At 40.4% G+C, this 19,262-nt stretch overlaps 1 protein-coding gene across 1 annotated transcript in view; it reads right to left on the minus strand.

The window, feature by feature from the left end:
• LOC139691249 (leukocyte elastase inhibitor-like) overlaps positions 1–5,570 on the minus strand; it is a 48,509-nt gene extending 42,939 nt beyond the window's left edge. Inside the window, exon 1 of the mRNA XM_071588993.1 lies at positions 4,882–5,570. Within this exon, the coding sequence (XP_071445094.1) occupies positions 4,882–5,570 (689 nt within the window). The remainder of the gene's footprint in view (positions 1–4,881) is intronic.
• Positions 5,571–19,262: the final 13,692 nt, after the last annotated feature.

Raw genomic sequence — 19,262 nt, forward strand, 5'->3', positions numbered from 1 at the left:
GATCGATTGATAAACGGGAAGATATCCTCAGCTGAGAAGACACTTGCAAATAACTGAGTAGAGTATTTTCAAGTATTGGGCGCATTCTATTGACTTCTGTCAGTTAATTTCGGGCCAATTATGTCCAAATTCACGAATAAAAGACTATGTACTAAAAAGGACGATGTTTTTCTGGGAGCCCGTGAGAAAAGAAAAATCCCCGTTGACTTTACCGGTCATATCTATTATTTGTAAGGCCTGTCACTCCCGTTGAAATCTGCAGATGATTCTTGGGTGGGGTTTATAGGGATCTTTTGCGAGTACCATGATATCTACGGTTATTGATCTTGTGGAAAAAGCCAGTTCTTCAAGACAAAATCAAACATACAATTCAGCCCAAATAAAGGGGTATTTTTATGGGCCAGTATTCATAAAAACCCATTCAATAATTATTTTTATGCTGATTGATATCCAAGAGCCTTCTAATACTCGTTAGTGTCTCTCGGATTCAACTCTGAGTTCCTTTGGGCATTCCATAACAAACCGGAGACTTGTGATTTTCGGTGTTTACTCGCTGGATGTAAAGGAAGAACAGGATCAACCCCCATTCCCCGTTTTGTGAATTTCATACATCATCCAAAATACTCTAACAAATCAAAACCGACTTTGGGCACCAAAACTGTTGTATTTTTATGGTTAATAAAATATCTGGTTCCTCAATTCCCCTCTTGGATGTTACCACATTGTTAGTTTCACGAAAGGGTGCGCTGGAGACCTCGAAAGTACTGTTCTAATAAAATATTAAATGTGGTTAGAGATAAAGATTGGGACACTGCACACATAAAGACACTGCACTCATAAACCTTAAATTCAGTTTGCAAACCTGTCCACAATATAAATAAATAGGAATTTATAATATTCCACACAATTAACCTTTACAGTCGCGATTTTAATGTCCATCCGGGATTTTTGGAAATGAATAGGCATTAAATTGATGCTAGTATAGGTCAGCGGCTTCTCAGGGAAAATGGTGAAGAGTTTATTCAGATGAATTGGTTTTTATCAGAAATTATTTATTTCGATTGTGTTTCATGAATGAATTGTTCTTTTTTTGTTTTTTTTACTCTTTTTAATCGATTTAAGGTACGAAAAAGCGTTTGGAATAAATATTTCTCACAAGGGAATACATAGAAAAGTATCTATCTCGTGTTTAGTAATTTGTGGAGAAATGCGAAGTGAAATATTGCCATCTCTACACAAATTCGTTCAGTCATTTGATTCTGTTTAATTATTTACATGATAGAAGGAAATATAATCAATAATTAATGTACGAGTACTCGCTTGAAGAGAGAATCAGAATAAAAAATATTTAAAATAAAATAATTGAAATAAAGTAATTGAAAACCAAAATACATTCCAGTCGCCAATTGTAATTTTAAAATTATGTGTTTACATAAATATAAATATATAAATATATATATATATACATTTTATATATACACATATATATAGTATCACTTAAAAGGACACTCACATTGCAGATAGTTTGAGCTTTACTATTTTATTTGTGTTCCATTATGCCGTATAAATATTATACTGCTCGTGTGAGTGTTTCTATATCATCGATATATACATGTATATATATATATATATATATATATATATATATATATATATATATATATACATACATATAACTTTTCGGACTACCATACATATAACTTTTCGGAAACTTTTCGGACTACCCTCGTTTGTGTGTGTGTGTGTGTGTGTATGCATGCATACACACATAGCATGGTTTATGCAGGTATATATTTAACATAAAATAGTAGACATATTGTGCTTTTAAGTACACGGAAAATAATCCTAGTTTCCAGAAAATTTTAGAAAATTGCAAACTCCTGTCACTCGTTCGCGTTGCCTTCCTCAATGCTGCCTATTTCTACTGCTCACGTAATGCTGCATCAAAATATTTACTCGCGTCCTCCAATTTACACATATACCTTCCCCATGATCTTCTTCCACATATTCCCTTCTCAGAATTCTCCGGCTCATGCATTTCTGCCACCTTCGCACTTTCCTATCCAATATCTTTTCTCCCATCCCTGGGTCTATTGCACCTGCAGTTCTTGTTAACCCCCAAGATCGTGGAAAATTATCGGTTGGCAGTGTAACATTGACCGAAGGGTGCGGTGGGAGAGAGGAACGAAGTGTGCAGCCCTTTCGTTGGCTTATCTCAAGTCGAATCTTACGCCTTGACAGCCGTAATGGTGAACGCTATCTTGAATTTTGCTAACAGAGACAGAACTAAGCCTTCGGGGTGCGTGAGCTTGAAAGTACCACCATGGAAAGGTTTAGATTCCATTTCAACCGAAGAGATTTTATTATCCATTTCTTACATAGAGGGAGGGTAAATATGAAAATTCAACTTAGCCCAGGTAGGGGAATGCTGTTTTGACGCTCTTCGTATCTTTTTAGCTTCGTTTAGGGGGTTTATATGAAGGCCGTCGCCGTAAAAATTAAGCAGCTTAAACTTTAAAATAGTCGATTCCAGATTTTTAGCACTATAACTCAGGAAGGCTGCAAAATAGTTGTAATTTTCTCAACAAAGAATTCACGCTGGCATAGCCAACATTAAATTTTGATTAAAAATGCCATGGTAGTCAACCGATCTACTTGAAAATTTATTAATATTAGCGACATAATGATAGAAACGATCGTGGTACTTCATCTACTAATGGTACCGATTGCGTTTAATTAGGACGTTTAGGTGAGAGATTGGTCTGAAAGATAAAACCACTCTAGTAAAAAAATAGGCTTTAGATTGAGCCAGAGTTTGTTAAAATTCATCGTGACTTCGAACCATATGTCCTATTAGAAAGGTTCAGTAACTTTTTCTCCAGATTTTTCAGTAGACATATTGCCTCGACTAGTTTATTAATTTTAGGAGGGCATATATCTAGGAAGCTTTTTAGTCTTTTATGCTCTCTGTTTTTTCATATTCTTTGTCTTATGAACATGGAGTGACGAAGTTCTCTAGCTATTTTATTGCTTACTAGGCCTCCATCCATGTTAATACTCAGAAATGAAAAATTTAAATTTACTCTTTGGTTGTTCTTCAATATTTTATTGAAATCAAAAGAAATATTCTTCTGCATGCATTGAATAATGAATTGGTTTACATCTACATCTCTTTAATTATTACTTTTTTCGGGTGTTTGTAGTAAGGACTTGCTATCAATTCATCTTTCATATTTTAAGGACAGATATCATCATTTATTTTTTCAGAGAAACTCGGAGGAAAACGTCATTGTATTATGTATGCGTTCCCTCTTTTTAGTGATTTTTCTATGTAAAATGTAATTTAAACGCCTTTTCGATTGGACTCCATAATATCGTACAGCCATATTTTTTTGTATTGATGACCGGAAAGTGGTTAATTGGCAATGACAAAAGATTATTATTATAGTATTAGAGAAATACAAATATTAACAAAGAATTAATACACTTACTTTATAGCTATTAGCTACCCTCTCAGAAGCAGTAAATATTTTCGCGTCTCGATGAATTTATTGTTTCAAGGTAATTCATGAGTTTGTGCATAATGTATATGTATGTATGTATATATATATATATATATATATATATATATATATATATATATATATATATATATATATATACACATGCATGTGTTTGTGTGATCAAAGCATTAGAAAAACGGTCACACAACTGAGTTATCTTTTTGACGGATTGTCATTGTCTGGGGTATTTGGCGATGACTGTTGGGTATTCATAGGTTCGTGTTTCGAATATCCCGTGAAAGAGCCATTTCGTAAGTAAGAATGAAGTAATGAATAGAGTCACAATTTATTGCGGACAATTCGAGTATTTCGCTCATTCAGGAAACCAACAATATTATCTACCAGCTATTATATAGATATTATACGACTTGCTTGTGAGAAAAAGTATTGATATCTAAAGCCATAAACACATGTCCTTAAATTAAAGCCTTGCTTGGAGCTAAACCTAAACTGAGATAATTGAGGCATCCTCCCCAAAGAAACCAATGGGGGCCTCTTATCAAAAGCCACGAAACGTACATGGCCATTAGTCAGGACTTAAATACAATGGGGAGAATCTTCTAATCACTGCCATCATGAGTACAGATATACAAGTAGTCATCCAGCATCATTTCCAAATTTAAATGTATAAATTTTAATGCGGACAAACTTATACCATACGTATATATGATATGAGAAATGAAAAAATTCATCACAAAAGTACATTAAACCAAATTTTAAAATAGAAAAATGAATAAGGCTATTGGTTTGTTTCCGCCAGTTCATCTATTCACCCATTAGCATGAAAAATACTGCTTTCAACAGAAACTGGGAGAAGAACAAGTAAGATAAGTAAAATGGTGAAAAGAAGCAGGGTTTTTAAAGGACTTTCCGAAACTCCTTCAAACGTCATATAATACTGTGTTTACATAAATATAGGTGCAGTCATTCAAGTTTCCAGACGCTTTGAAGACCCGGCATAAACGCGGGTTGATCAAAATTGGCGGTAAATTGCTTAAAAAATCACACTCTCTACGGACAGCCGTGCGCTTCAAAGTATCACAACGGAAAGGTGTTCATTCCGTTTTGGCCGTAGAGTTTTTCTCATACTCTCGAATACAGGCACCGTATGGAACTGGAGGACCGTGTGGTGCTTTAAATAGCTGTTGGAGGAGAAGGGGTGGGAGGAGGTCAAGGAGTCAAGACCACGGGTGTCACCGACACCCCCTTTCATCCTCCGCGAGGGGGTCGCGCGGCGGGGGCGAGCGAGGGCGGTCATGGGGAAGGAGGCGGCGCGGGGGTAGGGGGATGGGAGGGAGGGAAGCGGAGGGCCACGGACCTTCTCTGCGCGTGGGTGTAGAACAGCCCCTTGGCGAAGGTGTGCGACTCCTCGAAGCGCAGCAGCCAGCGGGCCCTCATGGCGAGTGCGTTGACGAGCAGCAGCTTGGTGGCTGGCGGGAGCGGCCGCGGTAGCAGCTCGGGGATCTTGCCACCCGTGTTGCGGCTCACCCAGCTGTTGATGGCACTCCGGGCCGATCCCTCGTCCTTCTTGAAGTCCACCACGTCCATCTGCGTCTTGTAGAACTCCTGCAGGGCGCGCTCGTAATATGATGACACGGGCACGCCCGTCTGCTTGAACACCCCATTGGCCACCATTACAGTGTCGTTGTAGTACGAGTCGTGAAAGTTCTCCAGCACCAACTTGAACGCGTTGTGTACCTCGGAGTAGCTCAGGTTGTTGTAGTGCAGAGCCTCCCGGAGCTGCCGGGACGTGTTGGAGTTGGCGCCAGCCCCCAGGAACAGCATGGAGAGCACCGTTGTGATGCTGTACGGGGAGAAAATGACATTCTCCCGGCCCCCCGGTTCGTCCATGAGGTGCCGGTAAAGGTCCAGCGTGAACTCGAAGTGGGCCCGGGAGAGGCGCTGTACGTTGGTGGCGGCGACCAGCCCGGTGGCCGGTGTCCTCGTGGCGCCGGGGATGAGCAGCAAGACGAGCGACGTAGAGGCCAGCGCGGCCGGCGGCCACATCCTCGGTCGCTGTGCGGCGGGCCACGAGCCACTCACGCTTCACTCGCCAGCGAACACACGCAAGAGCACGACGCATGGGCACCACTGGGGCTGCGAGAGGCTCCCTCCGCCGTCCGCCACCACCGCATGAGCCACCCCTCCCGACGACCCCCCTCCGAACGTCCCCGCCTCCACCCCACGCCGCCGTCCGCCCTTGCCGCCTCCCGCCCCATCCCCCCCGGCCGCCGCCGCGGAGGGGAATGGTGCGAGAGTAGGGGCGGGGATGGAGGCGGGGAGGGATGGGTGGAGGATGCGTGGGGTTTGGGGGGCGGCAGAGGAGGTTGGGGCGGGAGTGAATTGGCGATGAGTGAGTGAGGCCGACTCCGCCGCCCTCGCCCCACCGCCAACCCCCTTTCCCTCCTACGCCCCCAACACCCCACCCCCCTCTCAACCCCTCGACCCTCCGAAGCCCACCCACCCTCTCTCCCTTCCCCGTGAGCACACCTCCCCCTGAGCACCCCTCCCCCGACGAGGCCGGAGGAAACGCGTGCATTACTCCCTCACCTTCATCCCCGGACACTCGCTCGCCTCCCTCAACCTCTCTCACCTGCTTCACTCTAAATATTTACTCCCCGCATATACTGCGTCCCCGCGAGGTGCGGCCCTGCCCTCGGTGCTCGGCGGGCGGAGATGAGCCGCGGTGATGCGAGCGAGCAGTGCAGACTCACCTTTCCCCTCGCGGGGGTGATGGGGGTTGCAAGAAAGGGGCGAGAGAGGGAGAGAGAGAAGGGAAAAAAACCGAATCGTTCCGCATGCGTTTTAAGAGTGGAACAGCCCATCCTGCGGGAGAGAGGAAACGTGTTCTCGTTCCGCAGAATTTCCTTGACGCCACGCAATTCACGTCGGTGTGGCGAATTAATCCACCAAAATTATATTACATGTATTTCTCGCCGAAAGAAATAGTTGATCATTTATTTCTGCGAGAGTCAACGATTTTCGTTTCGGTGAGATGACCTCTTGTCCCCATTAAATTTTATTCGGCGAATTTCCTAAGCGGAATTTTTGATTACAAGGTTCACTGAAGATGTCAAGCGGTCTGTGGGCGATGATAATTTTGTTTGAACCTGCCTTCATAGAAGTTGTTCACCTTTCACCTACCCTTGCCGGTCTGGCTTTTTTCTGTACGGTGACGGCGGAGGCAGCCAGACGCCTAAGCGCCCCCCCCCTCTGAATCGGCTGGTTCGATTCCCCCACCAACGCGGGTGCAACCGTCATGTATTGCTTTTCCGGCAGGTCTAGTCTGTTGGGTTTTGCGACCGCTCATTTGCCAATAGGTCAAGTGCACGAGTACCACCTCGGGCATAAGCATCGTGTTACACGAGCGTTTGCACCCCTGAGAAACAAGACCCCTGGCTATCGCGATGCTAGTTTAGTACAGTTCGTCCGGTTGGCGACACATCTGAAGGGTAACTCAAAAGATTGCAGGCATGAATTCTGCCTCGAGTGCGAGTTATCTTTCTCACTATCGGTTACTCTGGCTAGGCGATAGAAACTTAGTGGCTGGAGTTTTTTTTAACTAAATAGCACTACTCCTCGGGGTCGCAGTCGATGTATGGAGCATCAGTGTCGTACGGCAGAGAAAAAATATACGCGATAATTTTTCCTTTCCCATGCACGAGGTGTTGATATTCACACACGAAAAATAATTGTTGAGACCTTTCGGGAAGAGGGAATGAGATTAAGAAGTGTGATCCAAGAGACAGAATCGCGAGTTAAGTTAAATTAGGGAACTGATAGCAGGTGGGAAAGTCAGAGGACGGTAACGAGTCAATGGATGAGATTCGTGGTTTGTTTTAAAACTTTATTCAAAGAACTGCGGTCAAGGCGAATGATGTTAACACATTGAAATTTCAGCATATTAACATTTTATTGTTGCTTCAATTGAAGCAAAGCGGCAACAACAAAATTTAGCATGAGGCAAAATATTTTTCGTTAACTTAGTATTTATTAAATTTTTCCCTTATTTTCCATGCCCGATCCACGTAATTAAATTTGGTTACACCCATTAAATTCTTCAGACCTCTGCCATGCTGAAATGGGAAGAAAATTCACTGCGTTCTTACAGGCACAAGAGCAAACGTCGTGGATGAGACGTAATGACTTCGTCCGTTACACCACCTTTCCGATTCAAATTTATTGATTTGAATGTTGCCATAAAAATTGCCTCAGAATAGCTAAGACTGAGGTAAAATTGTTACATTTTATTTGTAATGGTGAATTGTAATCTGGCCACATCCCTTAGCTAATGTATTGAAAACTTCAGAGGCTTGCCTATTCCCTTCTTTTCTCGGAATATTATTGATGGAAGGAAACTGATAATACTCCAAAGAGAATACACGGTTCATAATAATGTAATTTCTTGTTAAATTGAATGACTTTCTTTGGAATATTGCTGGCCTTATGAAGGAGTACTATTCACAAAATATTTGCTTTCAATCGGAGTCTTTGACAGCTAGATCTCAAGGTATCCCACATATGTTGATGAGGAGAAGTTGTGTTATTAGTTTTTGTCGATTTTTCTATTGATTTTTATTTTGGTCATTACATTTATATACCATTCTTGCAGTAGTTATGTGCATTGTACATATTGAGGCACTCTTTTCCTCGTCCTCTTATTGTCTCCGAAAATTACTCGATGGCTGAATCGGAAGATAGGGTCTCAAAAGGTCTCTTTTATGCATTTATTTTATGTGGCAACGCGTTTCTTCAGGCATTAGATAATGAACTCTGGTTTAGATTAGTAGTCTATTTACGAGAATTAGTGACCAATTTCTCTATGAGAAGTAAAATAATACGGATTTTTTATATAAGTAATTGGATTTAAGCTAAAGGAAAGTTTTGATGGTAAGTTCAGACATATATCGGAAATTTAGAAAAACTTAAAACAATTAATAGATAATGATTATTAAAATTGTAACAATTTTATTATTATTTCCTTTGGTACCCTCGTCCGCACCCGTATGTTCATGGCACTTGAAGATAAATAGAAATATGATGCTACAACACCTGAGTTTATCCAGAGGTGTAAAATGAAGATATGTGGGAAGCAAGAAGAAACGAGGTAAAAAATTAGGAATTCAGATTACGCTGAAAATATAAAGACCATTATCTCGTCATGACTGTCTTCTGAATTTTTTCTTAATGTCTATGTGTATATACAGACAATTTGCCAACGTTGTGGTCAGTTTCTATATAGGATCATTTTTTCGAAAAAGTTTCCAGCGGAGTCTGGCGTCTCAAAAATCACTGTTCCTTTTAACTGCACCCTATAATTGCAAACAGCCAATTTCCATGGGATCCCTTTTAAGAGGCAAGCCGTAATTCGCTTTCTGGGGAAGTGCTCCAATTCTGTGAAAGGAAAAGCGGGTTGGCACGGACAACCCTTGAGTCACCGTTCTCAATCCTTTTACATGCATTTCTTTTTAAAGCATCACAGTGCTCGACGTCTTTCATTTCCTCTTGCTTTTCCTTCGTTCTGTTACACACTAAAATAATGCGCTGCATATTACCCTAAAGACTAATGATGAGTCTTTAACCTTTGATCTTTGCCGAAAGGTTTTATGGGTGAATTTTGCGATGAGGTTCTCGATCGAATTCACGGGAGTATCAAAACTAAAGAAATAAACTGACACTTAATCAGTCAAGTACCTCTCACTTTTACTCCGCCTAAGGAAACCTGACACTCCGCAAAAGTATCCCACTCGCCGGCTAAACAGAAGATCCTAGGTTCGAATCAAGCATATGACGATGCTCTCAGGAAATTGGATTTTCTAAGTGGAGCCTTGGCAATAAAAATCAATTAAATGTGACTGGAAACCTAAGAGCAAGACCATTATGTGAAAGATCATGCATCGATCTGATCTCAGAATGGTGTGTAACATGTGTGGAGTTGTAAGGTATGGATTACCAAACATATGTTAGTTAATGTGACCATACAGCAGGTTAATAATAAGTCAGTTATTTTTTTTATTTTCATGGGCTCGGGTAGTTTCAGAGGTAAACATATACCATATACTTGTTTATATACTTATACATTGTAATTTTGTCTCGAATCTCACGTTTTGATATGCTCTATAGTTAAAATATTTGATTGAACCCTCCTTTCGTGGTAGCTTATCTTTTATTTCTCCAGATTACTCAAATCTGTCAAGTTGAATGTTTTATGGAACTTCAATGGTGATACCGGGTCCTGGGGCGTCTATTTGGCTCGTATCACATTTTTAGTGGTCCTCGTCTATGTGCATTAAAAAATAAGGTCCTCTTTTTATATGAAAAAATAATTGTAGCATAAAATAAGGACAGTTTAATAAAGTATAATAATATACCCTAAACTGTTCACCTTAGCTCATCGTCCGAATTTTGATGAAATTTCTTGAAATAATTCCCATAGGATGCTATGGATTTTTCTTACACTTTTTCCCGTCTTTGAAGGCATACAGAAAGCCATTTTTATATAGTTCCTCTAAAATCACCTGACTATCCGTCAGCATTGCTTCGGGAGATAAAAAGCGCTTTCTGCGAAGGTGCTTCTTCTCATTGGTGAACCGGGAAAAGTCGCGTGAGACTAGTTCTACCCTCTCTATAGAATAGGGAACGAGAAACACTCTTCATTTTGGTTTTCGCAAGATATTCAGCAAGCAACATTTGCGATGGGCGACCACGCATTAATGTGGTGTAGTATCCATCCCCTTTCTTTGAAATATGTCCTTCTACGATTGATACAGCCTTGGAAAATATGAGGTATCTATATCCTTAAATTATTATGCTCCTCTTAAAGTTATGTATGCTGGTACGACTCGGCGATACACTATTCCATGAATATCGAGAAATCATATGACATTAACCGTTCAAAATTAACTGTACACAGAACTTAGCTGTTTGCCCTGAAGCTAAAAATGATGTTGTCAAGTTTCATGTGCGGTGATAACCTTCAAAAGATTCCCCCTCATCTTCCAGTAACATTAACTGTAACTGCAAGCAATAAACGAACATTTTGTTGTGTCAGAACTCTTGGAACTCACCGCAGACAAACACATCTCATATGTAATTATTTTTACCAACATGTGGGTGACACCAAATAAAATTTTGACTACTTTTAATAGTACTCTTGACGTTATTTGGCGATCTTCTCTCATAAAGGCACCAGCAGTGTTAATGTCTATATACTTCCGTATTGGTGGTGACCAAAGCTCCAGGTCCACCTTCCTCTGAATTTGATTGTTTCCTTCAATAAGCCTTAAAAACCATCTTCTGACGATTCTTAGGGAAGTACAGACTTTCCATAAACCTCCTGTAGTAATAAATACTGGTAAGACACACCAGGCAATTTTTTCAGGTGAAAGCAAAACTCCAATTCAGCCTATTACTAGCCACTTATTACCACCATCGTTACCGTGGGTGAACCGAACATGTTTCATGAACGACTGGCGACGAAATACTGAAGTCAAGTCAATAAAACTTGCACAACATATACATGGCATATTATGGTAAATGCACAAAGTTAAGTTAAAATTTTGCAGTCTAAATTATGTGGATGTAATAAGTATGATCCCTTTTTATTTAATAGCCCGCGTAATTTGTAGAGGATGATAATCTAGAAGACACTTCAACTCTATAAAAATACAGCAGCAGAGGTTGACAAATGATTGATAATATTTCCCTAAAAGTTATAAAAAGGCTTTGAAACAGACTCCATAATGTTGGTTTAACATGGATAAATTCAAGAATTTGGGATCATAAAAAATAAGTGGACTACAAGCAGACGAATGAGGAAGGGAAAGAAAAAAATCAGTAAGGTAATAATTAGTAGAATAAAAACCATCTTGTAATGAGTATGGTGATTTTGAGCTTCGCATCACATCTTTTCCTATTCAGAGCTGGAGTGGCATGTTGAAGAGGTCACCAGTTACCAGAGCTGGTGAAAAGGGTCCTTTTAATACGTACCAACGCAGGGTTCGAGAAAAAAAGACAGACAATGAGGATTTTAAGCTACGCATTGAAGTTTTTGCATTCCATAGTAAATAAATTATACATAATAGACTCAGTAAATGAAAGGACGGCATTCATAACCAAACCGTATGCTTTGCTGTCTGCAGCGATTAATTAAATTATTTTGGGATCAACCCATGTTATAATAATTATTGGAGAACCCTAAATTTAAGGTTCTATCTTATAATTATTCTTGTAAATATCCCTAATATTCGTAATACGAATCTTTGATTTTGCTGATAAACAACGGTCCGCAAAAAACGCATAAATCATTTCCCAATGTCGCAACTTGGTCAAGATTTTTTTTACAGAAAGGCCAAAACATGCAAAAAGGAGGATAAAACTGGAATGGCATCGCGAGTGAAGTTGTGCAGTAGCTTCGCACGAAATATATTGCCAAGGTAGGTGATTTGACCATTTAGGTGTGCTCTGTATACCACTAATAATCGGCACCCTGTACATTATTGATTATTAGCTGGATATGAAAACCACCTTATTTATGCGCGGTCTGAGAGCATTCTGACAATCCTCCGTTTTATATGCTTGCAAAAATTCTTAAATATTCCCTACTTACCTGGATCCTGAGGCTCTGAACCATTTGCCCGTTGTGAAATCCGCGTGATATAATTAAATCTATTTTAAAACTGCTTTGATAGGAGAGGTCATATCGCACCGAACATTCGGATAGTGAAAAGCAATAAATGATTACACAATATTTAAGTCCGAGGTGGAAATCGATCGCTCGGAGTTTGAGTCCAGCGATGGTCCCCTCTTAGCCACCGAATGAATTGGGCGGGGTAGTAGTCACAGAGCTCACCAGGAAGCGGCTCGAAACAGATTGAAGCGAATTTAAAATGATGAAATTGACTTGGTGGCCATCCATTTGCCACTTTTCGGAAGACACGCAGGAAAATTTCATCTCTTAATCAAAAGATCCGATTGAAACCCCATTTCAAATATGACCTCAGAAAACAAAGCAATATTATTATGATCGCCTTTGAAAAATTGTTTTGAACTTGAATATGGAATTGTGCTAAATGAGTACATAAGAAGAAAAAGTTAATTATCTCCTGACTCAGTCCTGATGCATATAATGGATGGTACGAGAGAATCATCGATACCAAGTACCAAGTGAAAAGTCGTTTGGAACCCGATTGAGTATTCATCAGAGTGAGAGAGAGAAAGAGCATTGGCTCATTGGAGAGTGAGAGAGAGAAAGAGCCAATGCTCTTTCTCTCTCTCTCACTCTCTCTCTCTCTCGGGGCTCCCTCGATCGCTCCATCTCTGCCAACAAGTCTACGCTCTAACCGTCGCGACGGGCAAGCAAGGAGTGCAATTTTGCTCGGGGGTGTTCGAATTTGAGAGACATTGGCAGTGGTTACCTGTGCGTCGCACGTCGCGGAGAGCTATAGAACTCATCAAAGCGGTCGGCGTAGTAAACACCGCGAAAGTCCAAACCTTCCGCGCGTCCGCGGCGAGTGAAAAGGGGCGAAATTACGGGAAGCAAGTTTCCTTTGCCGCCCCAAGTGCGCAGGCCGTTCCCTCCTCCGTCACCCCCCCCCCCTTCCCCCGCCTCCGCTCCGGCCGCCTTGCATTGCACTGCACGTCACGGGATGTTGGGGGCGGGGGGGCGTGGGCAGCGGTGGGCGGTCGGGTGGCCGGGGGAGGCGGTTCCGAGAAAGGGCGAGGAAATTGCCCGCCTGGGAGACAAGTCGGCGGGGCGCTGCTCCGCGAATGATTAAACATCTGCGTGTTTAAACCTTGGTTGGCCAGGAAAAATCCTGGAGACCAAACTCACCCTGTAAAACATCATTTCAGGTTGGGCTTAGGAGGGTCCTTCGGCTGCTGCCCAGCGGGTGCGTTATCGAGATGTAGTCTCAATGGACGCGGCGACATAAATTGAAATAATGAGGAGAATTGGCTCGGCACATCGAGGAATATGAAAATGTTTCTACTCACTTGAATATTAGGATATTTATGTTGCAACAAATTGCTAAATTGCAGAGTTCTTAAGCAGAGCTAATGTTAGCATTGGACAGTCTGTGAACTTATCAAATTTAAACATCTTCAGTGTCAGTATTAATTACTCATTTTAGCGCTTCTGCCTTATGGCTTTGTTTTTTTAGGGTTACAGAAAAGAAGCGTTACTGATAGCATAAAAAGCAGGCCAATGACAATAATTATGGATGATGTGTAATTGATGAGCACTTCCAAATCTAATGACGACTGAGTGTATAGCTCGTTAGGTTCATGCGAACGTATTTGTGATGGAGCGGAAAGAAGCATGAAATTTCATTTATAGAAATGGTAAAGTATCAACTTTTATTGAACATATGGTATCATATGTCACATATCATTCGTATGGAACATATCATTCGACGTCACATGAGAGAATGAAACATGCGCGCGCCAATTTATTTCTTTTACCAATTATTACGTTTGTCATGAATTAATGTTAACAGCAGTAAATATTTTCTACGAGAGAGAGACCGTAAACGAGGAAAATGCTGGAAGAATTCCAGGAAAGTATAACCTACCTATAGGAATCGAAGGAAAGCAAAAATATAAAGTTCGAAATTCATCGCCTCACGGGGCATGCGTTTTGCTCTGGGGAGAAAGAAGAGGGGAGCGGAGGACTCGTAAATCAAGATCAAATTGATAAAGAGAAACCAGTAACTGCCCAAACTCCTACTACGCATCTCACAGAGAAGAAAATGGAAGCGACCTTTCAGCAATATCTTGGAGTTTGATAAAATATTATGTAACAGCTAATAAACTCTATTGCTAAAGAGCATAATAAAGTGCCAAATGGAAGAATATCCATTCACAACCGATTTACAAATCTTGGCTTCATTAATATTCAACCCAAGTACTGAAGAAGAAAAAAAGAAATATAAGTTCACCTGAATTATATAAAAAGTTCAAAGTTGAATAATCAAATCATAATAATTTAAATAATAACATGTCATAAGTTCAATATATGATGATTATTTACCGCCGTAAAAAATGTTAGTGTGAGAAAATTCTAGTTCATGGTCGTATTAATACCAGCGGATAAATACATTTAGTTTATATTTTAGATAAAATAAATAATATTTAGTTCAGTATCTCAGTTAACTGAAGTATTTTAATTTAAATAACACATATTTAATAAAAATAGACTTTTACATTGCATTATGCACTTCATTTGTTTCAAAATGTAAACTTGTTTATACAGGGTCGCACCCAAAAGTGGTAGGACTGATTTTCTCTGGCGCGAACGGAGCGGTGGAGGGGGGTCTGCCTGGCAGGGTAAGGTGGAGGGGGCTCTTAGAACAGACCGACACCAACCTCAGTCGCCTGCGGGCTGTCGTTGAGTGAGGACACCGTTTTTAGTGAAGCAAGTTTTTTGTCCGCGTCGAGAAACAAAATTAATCTGAATTTAGAGCAACGTTATTTCGTGAAGTTTTGTGCGAAACTCGGGAAGACGGCAACTGAGACCCTCGATATGATCAAGCAGGCTTATGGGGACACTGCCTTAAGCCGTTCCACAGTATTTGAGTGGCACAAGTTGTTTAAAGAGGGTAAGGAGCTAGTTGAAGACGACCATCGCTCCGGACGGCCGTCGACGGCAAGAACCGATACGAATGTGGACAGAGTGAGGACACTGCTGAACACAGACCGAAGCTTAACCAGTGAAGAAATTGCAGACCAGTTGGGTCTGTCTGCATCCAACGTCCAACGTATTATTTCACAGGATTTCGCCATGCGCAAGGTGTGCGCCAAGATGTTGCCGAAAATTCTGCCATGGCGCGCTCGTCGTCAGACAGCTCCTGGCCAAATACGGCGTTGCCACATTGCCGCACCCGCCCTATTCTCCCGATCTGGCACCACCGGACTTCTTCTTCTTCCCCCTGATGAAAAGACAGCTCAAGGGACGACGTTTTGACTCGATAAAGGCCGTTCAAGAGGCTTCGACGAGGGTCATCAACGGCATCCCCAAAGAAAATTTCCAGCGGGCGTACGTGGAATGGGAGCAACGTTATACTAAGTGTGTAGCAGCTCAAGGATCATACTTTGAAGATTATTAAGTCGATGTAAGTATATCGTCAATAAAATTCTTGTAAAAAAATCAGTCCTACCACTTTTGGGTGCGACCCTGTATGCATGAACAAATTTTAATTCCTTCCAAAGTATCTAAGTTCCCACAATTGCCCTATAATCTAATGTAATCTTGCTTTATATATACACCCAATGGGAAATTATTAATACAAAATCTATTTCATAAAATAGAAAAAACAGTTAATGCTGTCAGGTAGGGTACATAAGTCCATCACTTCCTTTCGATTAGCTAGACCATAAATGATGAAGACGAGGCAGTGGTGGTCGCAGTAAACTCTAGACATGGTATGATCCGTGGATAATCTTTTATAGCATTTATTCAAAATGCCTTTAGACGTCAACGACTTCTGGTTTCCGAAAATGTTATGAAATTTTCGAATTCCTTGATTGGCTTTATTTGCTTATCAAGCTAGAAACCTTTGACTGGAAACAATTAGTAACTGGAAAGTGAAAACACCAAGAATTTATTTACTCACCAAACTATCGAGGAAAGAATATTGATTAAATTGAGCTAGCGTTGCATCTATGAGACATTATCAGTATGCTTAGACATTTTTGCTGTATGATAATGGGTTTCTGCACTTTTGCAATTTCTGAGAAGAGTTTCTCACATGTAAGTGTTTCGTAAAGTAAAACTATATAGCCAAGGCACCTTGCAGGGTGAAATTATTTCAATTATCTTAATGGGTAGTATTTCAACGCGTTTATACATCTGCATGATACCGCCCAAGAAGCACCCAAGCCATTCCCGGGGGAATTTGACTGGTATTAATAATAAATGGCGAAAAAATATGTGTAAGAACAATACAATTTTATTGCTATCTTCTTTTGGTGCCGAAACCGTGAATTACTCGATGGAAAACCAACACATTGAATACATTTCCTCCAAAGACTCACTTCCAGTCCAGGGGGTCCCGGACAAGCCTCAGGGCACCTGCAGCTCCACCCAAGCTTTGTGATTTTTCGGGTACCAGGTCTTCCTGGGAAACCATAACCGGCACAGAGAAAGGAAATGCCCCCCGTAACCTGATGTGTGAATTTCATACGCCGTTGGCCTTAGCACTGGGTGAACTCTACCATCACCTACCAAACCGACCTTCGGGTTGATTACTGTGTTTATGGTTTATATATATATATATATATATATATATATATATATATATATATATATATATATATATATATATATATAAAACGATTTTAAGGAAAAACTAACTCACACGAGCGGCACAATAATGGGCTGACACAATATAACACAAATAGAAAAGAATAGCAACATTTAAAAAAACACTCATGGTAAATTGTTCAAAAGAATAATTTACAATGTGAGTGTTCTTTTAAATGTTGCTATTCTTTTCTATTTGTGTTATATTGTTCCGCCCATTATATATATATATATATATATATATATATATATATATATATATATATATATATATATATATATATATATATAAATTTATGAGCCCGAGTCTTTAAAAGACGCACCCCTTTCGATATAACCGAATGTTATTTCCCATTTATTGTCTGCAAGTCGAAAATATATTGATGCACGTATGTAATTGGAATTGAAATATTCCAAGAAATCGCAAGTGTAGAGCAATGGTTAAGGAAATGCAACGAAAATAAGACTGAGGGTACATATACTCAAGTTGGAGGAGAATTCCATAAACGTAAGCTTCGTGAATCTTAATGAAGCAACGTGGAAGAGAGCAGAGTATTTGCTTTTATATCACTCCTTGGAATGATAGATGATGATTACAATCACTCTGGTGTACGTGAGGATACTAAATATATATATGCGTGTATACAGAGATCAGCAAGCACTCAAGTGAAGTCTGGAAAGCGACTAAATATGGACTGCGACATGCAAGTAAACGAGGCATGGATGTTCGTTATCTCCATCGTTGGCTAACGTCATGGAGTGAGAAATGCCAAAGATGGAACGGGAAGGGTGAATAAATTTCGCCTTGGCAAGTTCAGGATAGACCCGAGGCGTTATTTTGGCATCCCAGACGACTCTCACTACCTCCAGTGCTACGATGTTTGATGAATCTCAGTTCAAGAGGTGAGGAACCAAAGTCATTTTCAGAGTCTCCCATTCCCTACACTCGGGGCTATTTAATTTCATCACGGGTGAGCAGTATTTTGTTTCCTCAATTTATGCCTGAAGAAGGAGTGTAACATTTCTAGTTTTGTTAGTACCGGTGATGTTAAGTAAAAGATATAAACTCATATATGATGGCCGCTAATGTGATAACCTTGTAACAAGAGAATTTGCTGTTATCACACAAGTTACCACGATTCCTCTGCTTATTCTTGGTCAGTCACCAGAGGTTACTTCACAGAGTTGCAGAGTTGCAAAATGTTTGTGGGCGAAGAAGGCAGAGCGTCAGCTACCTATATTAATGGGTACCAGTTGTGTACAGAACGTCACAATTTAGTAATTTGAAAATTATCCGAGTCCATAAAAATGTTTTCCCTTTTCAAATACTATATTTAGAAATTTTAAAGCCAGCGTGCAAAGAATATCACAGTGCATTTTTTGTCCTTTTTGTGGAGTAGAGAATTTTTGATGACTAACTTTAAGTCTCGCACAAGCTCCTAAAAATCACGTGTTAGTTATTTGAACTTTGGTGATGAACCAATTGTTTATTCATTTATTAGCAAGGCATTTTGCGGACTGAAATAAAGAATTTCCCCGCCTTTTGATGTTGGATAGACCCTTCAGGCGCCCTGGGAAGTAACCAAAAACCTTCTAGTTGGAGCGCGGGACCTGAGTAACCCAATCAGCGGAGCATAAAAGTCATCGAAAGGTGTCGAATTGTAGGGAAAAAGTGAGCAGAATCAAGAAAATTGAAACGAGCACAAAGAAAACAAGGTTTTCACGGAGTAGAGGAGGATTCACCTTCCATTTCCACTCAAACTGATTTATTTCCACTTCAGATTAGAAAAAATAATGTAATTATGGCGTCATTTGAGAACTCTTGGAGGAGACATTGAGGAATTACAATATTTGTTAAATCTGGTTGAGAATAAATTATTTTATTGTAAAAGTTTCCGCGAAGAAAAATTTTTAATTGATAGTTTCAGTTTCTAAGAGATGGCCAAGTATTTCGATTCTGTTAGCAATGGAGTGGCAATAGTTAGGGAAAAGCATCAATGAGAGTTGAGTAGTTAATGATGGGGGCGCTGCTCGGAGAGGTAAAGAAATGCTGAGGCATTAGTATGGAGTGTAGCGTTTTATGGCTCGCTAAGGAAGAAGGATGTGATGAGACTGGAAGTGTAGTTTCGTATGTGAGTTTGGAGAGAGTGAGTTTGAGGGAACGAAAAATCGAAAGGACAAGTGTTGGATTGGATACAGGAAAGAGAAAGTGATGGCAAAATATGAAGACGGTATGTTAGGTACATTGAGTAGTTTGTGAAAGGCAGATAAAGGTGGTAGAAAAGAAAGGTCTCGGAGGTGCGAGAAAAAATGAACACATGTAATGGAAAGGCAAGTAAATGGCTAAAACGAATTTTTCACCTTTCTGAGTAAGGAAATAGCAAGTATCCGGAAGCAAC

The sequence above is a fragment of the Hetaerina americana genome, unplaced genomic scaffold (genome assembly GCF_022747635.1).
Source record: "Hetaerina americana unplaced genomic scaffold, ioHetAmer1.1.p SCAF_31, whole genome shotgun sequence".
Classification (NCBI taxonomy): domain Eukaryota; kingdom Metazoa; phylum Arthropoda; class Insecta; order Odonata; family Calopterygidae; genus Hetaerina; species Hetaerina americana.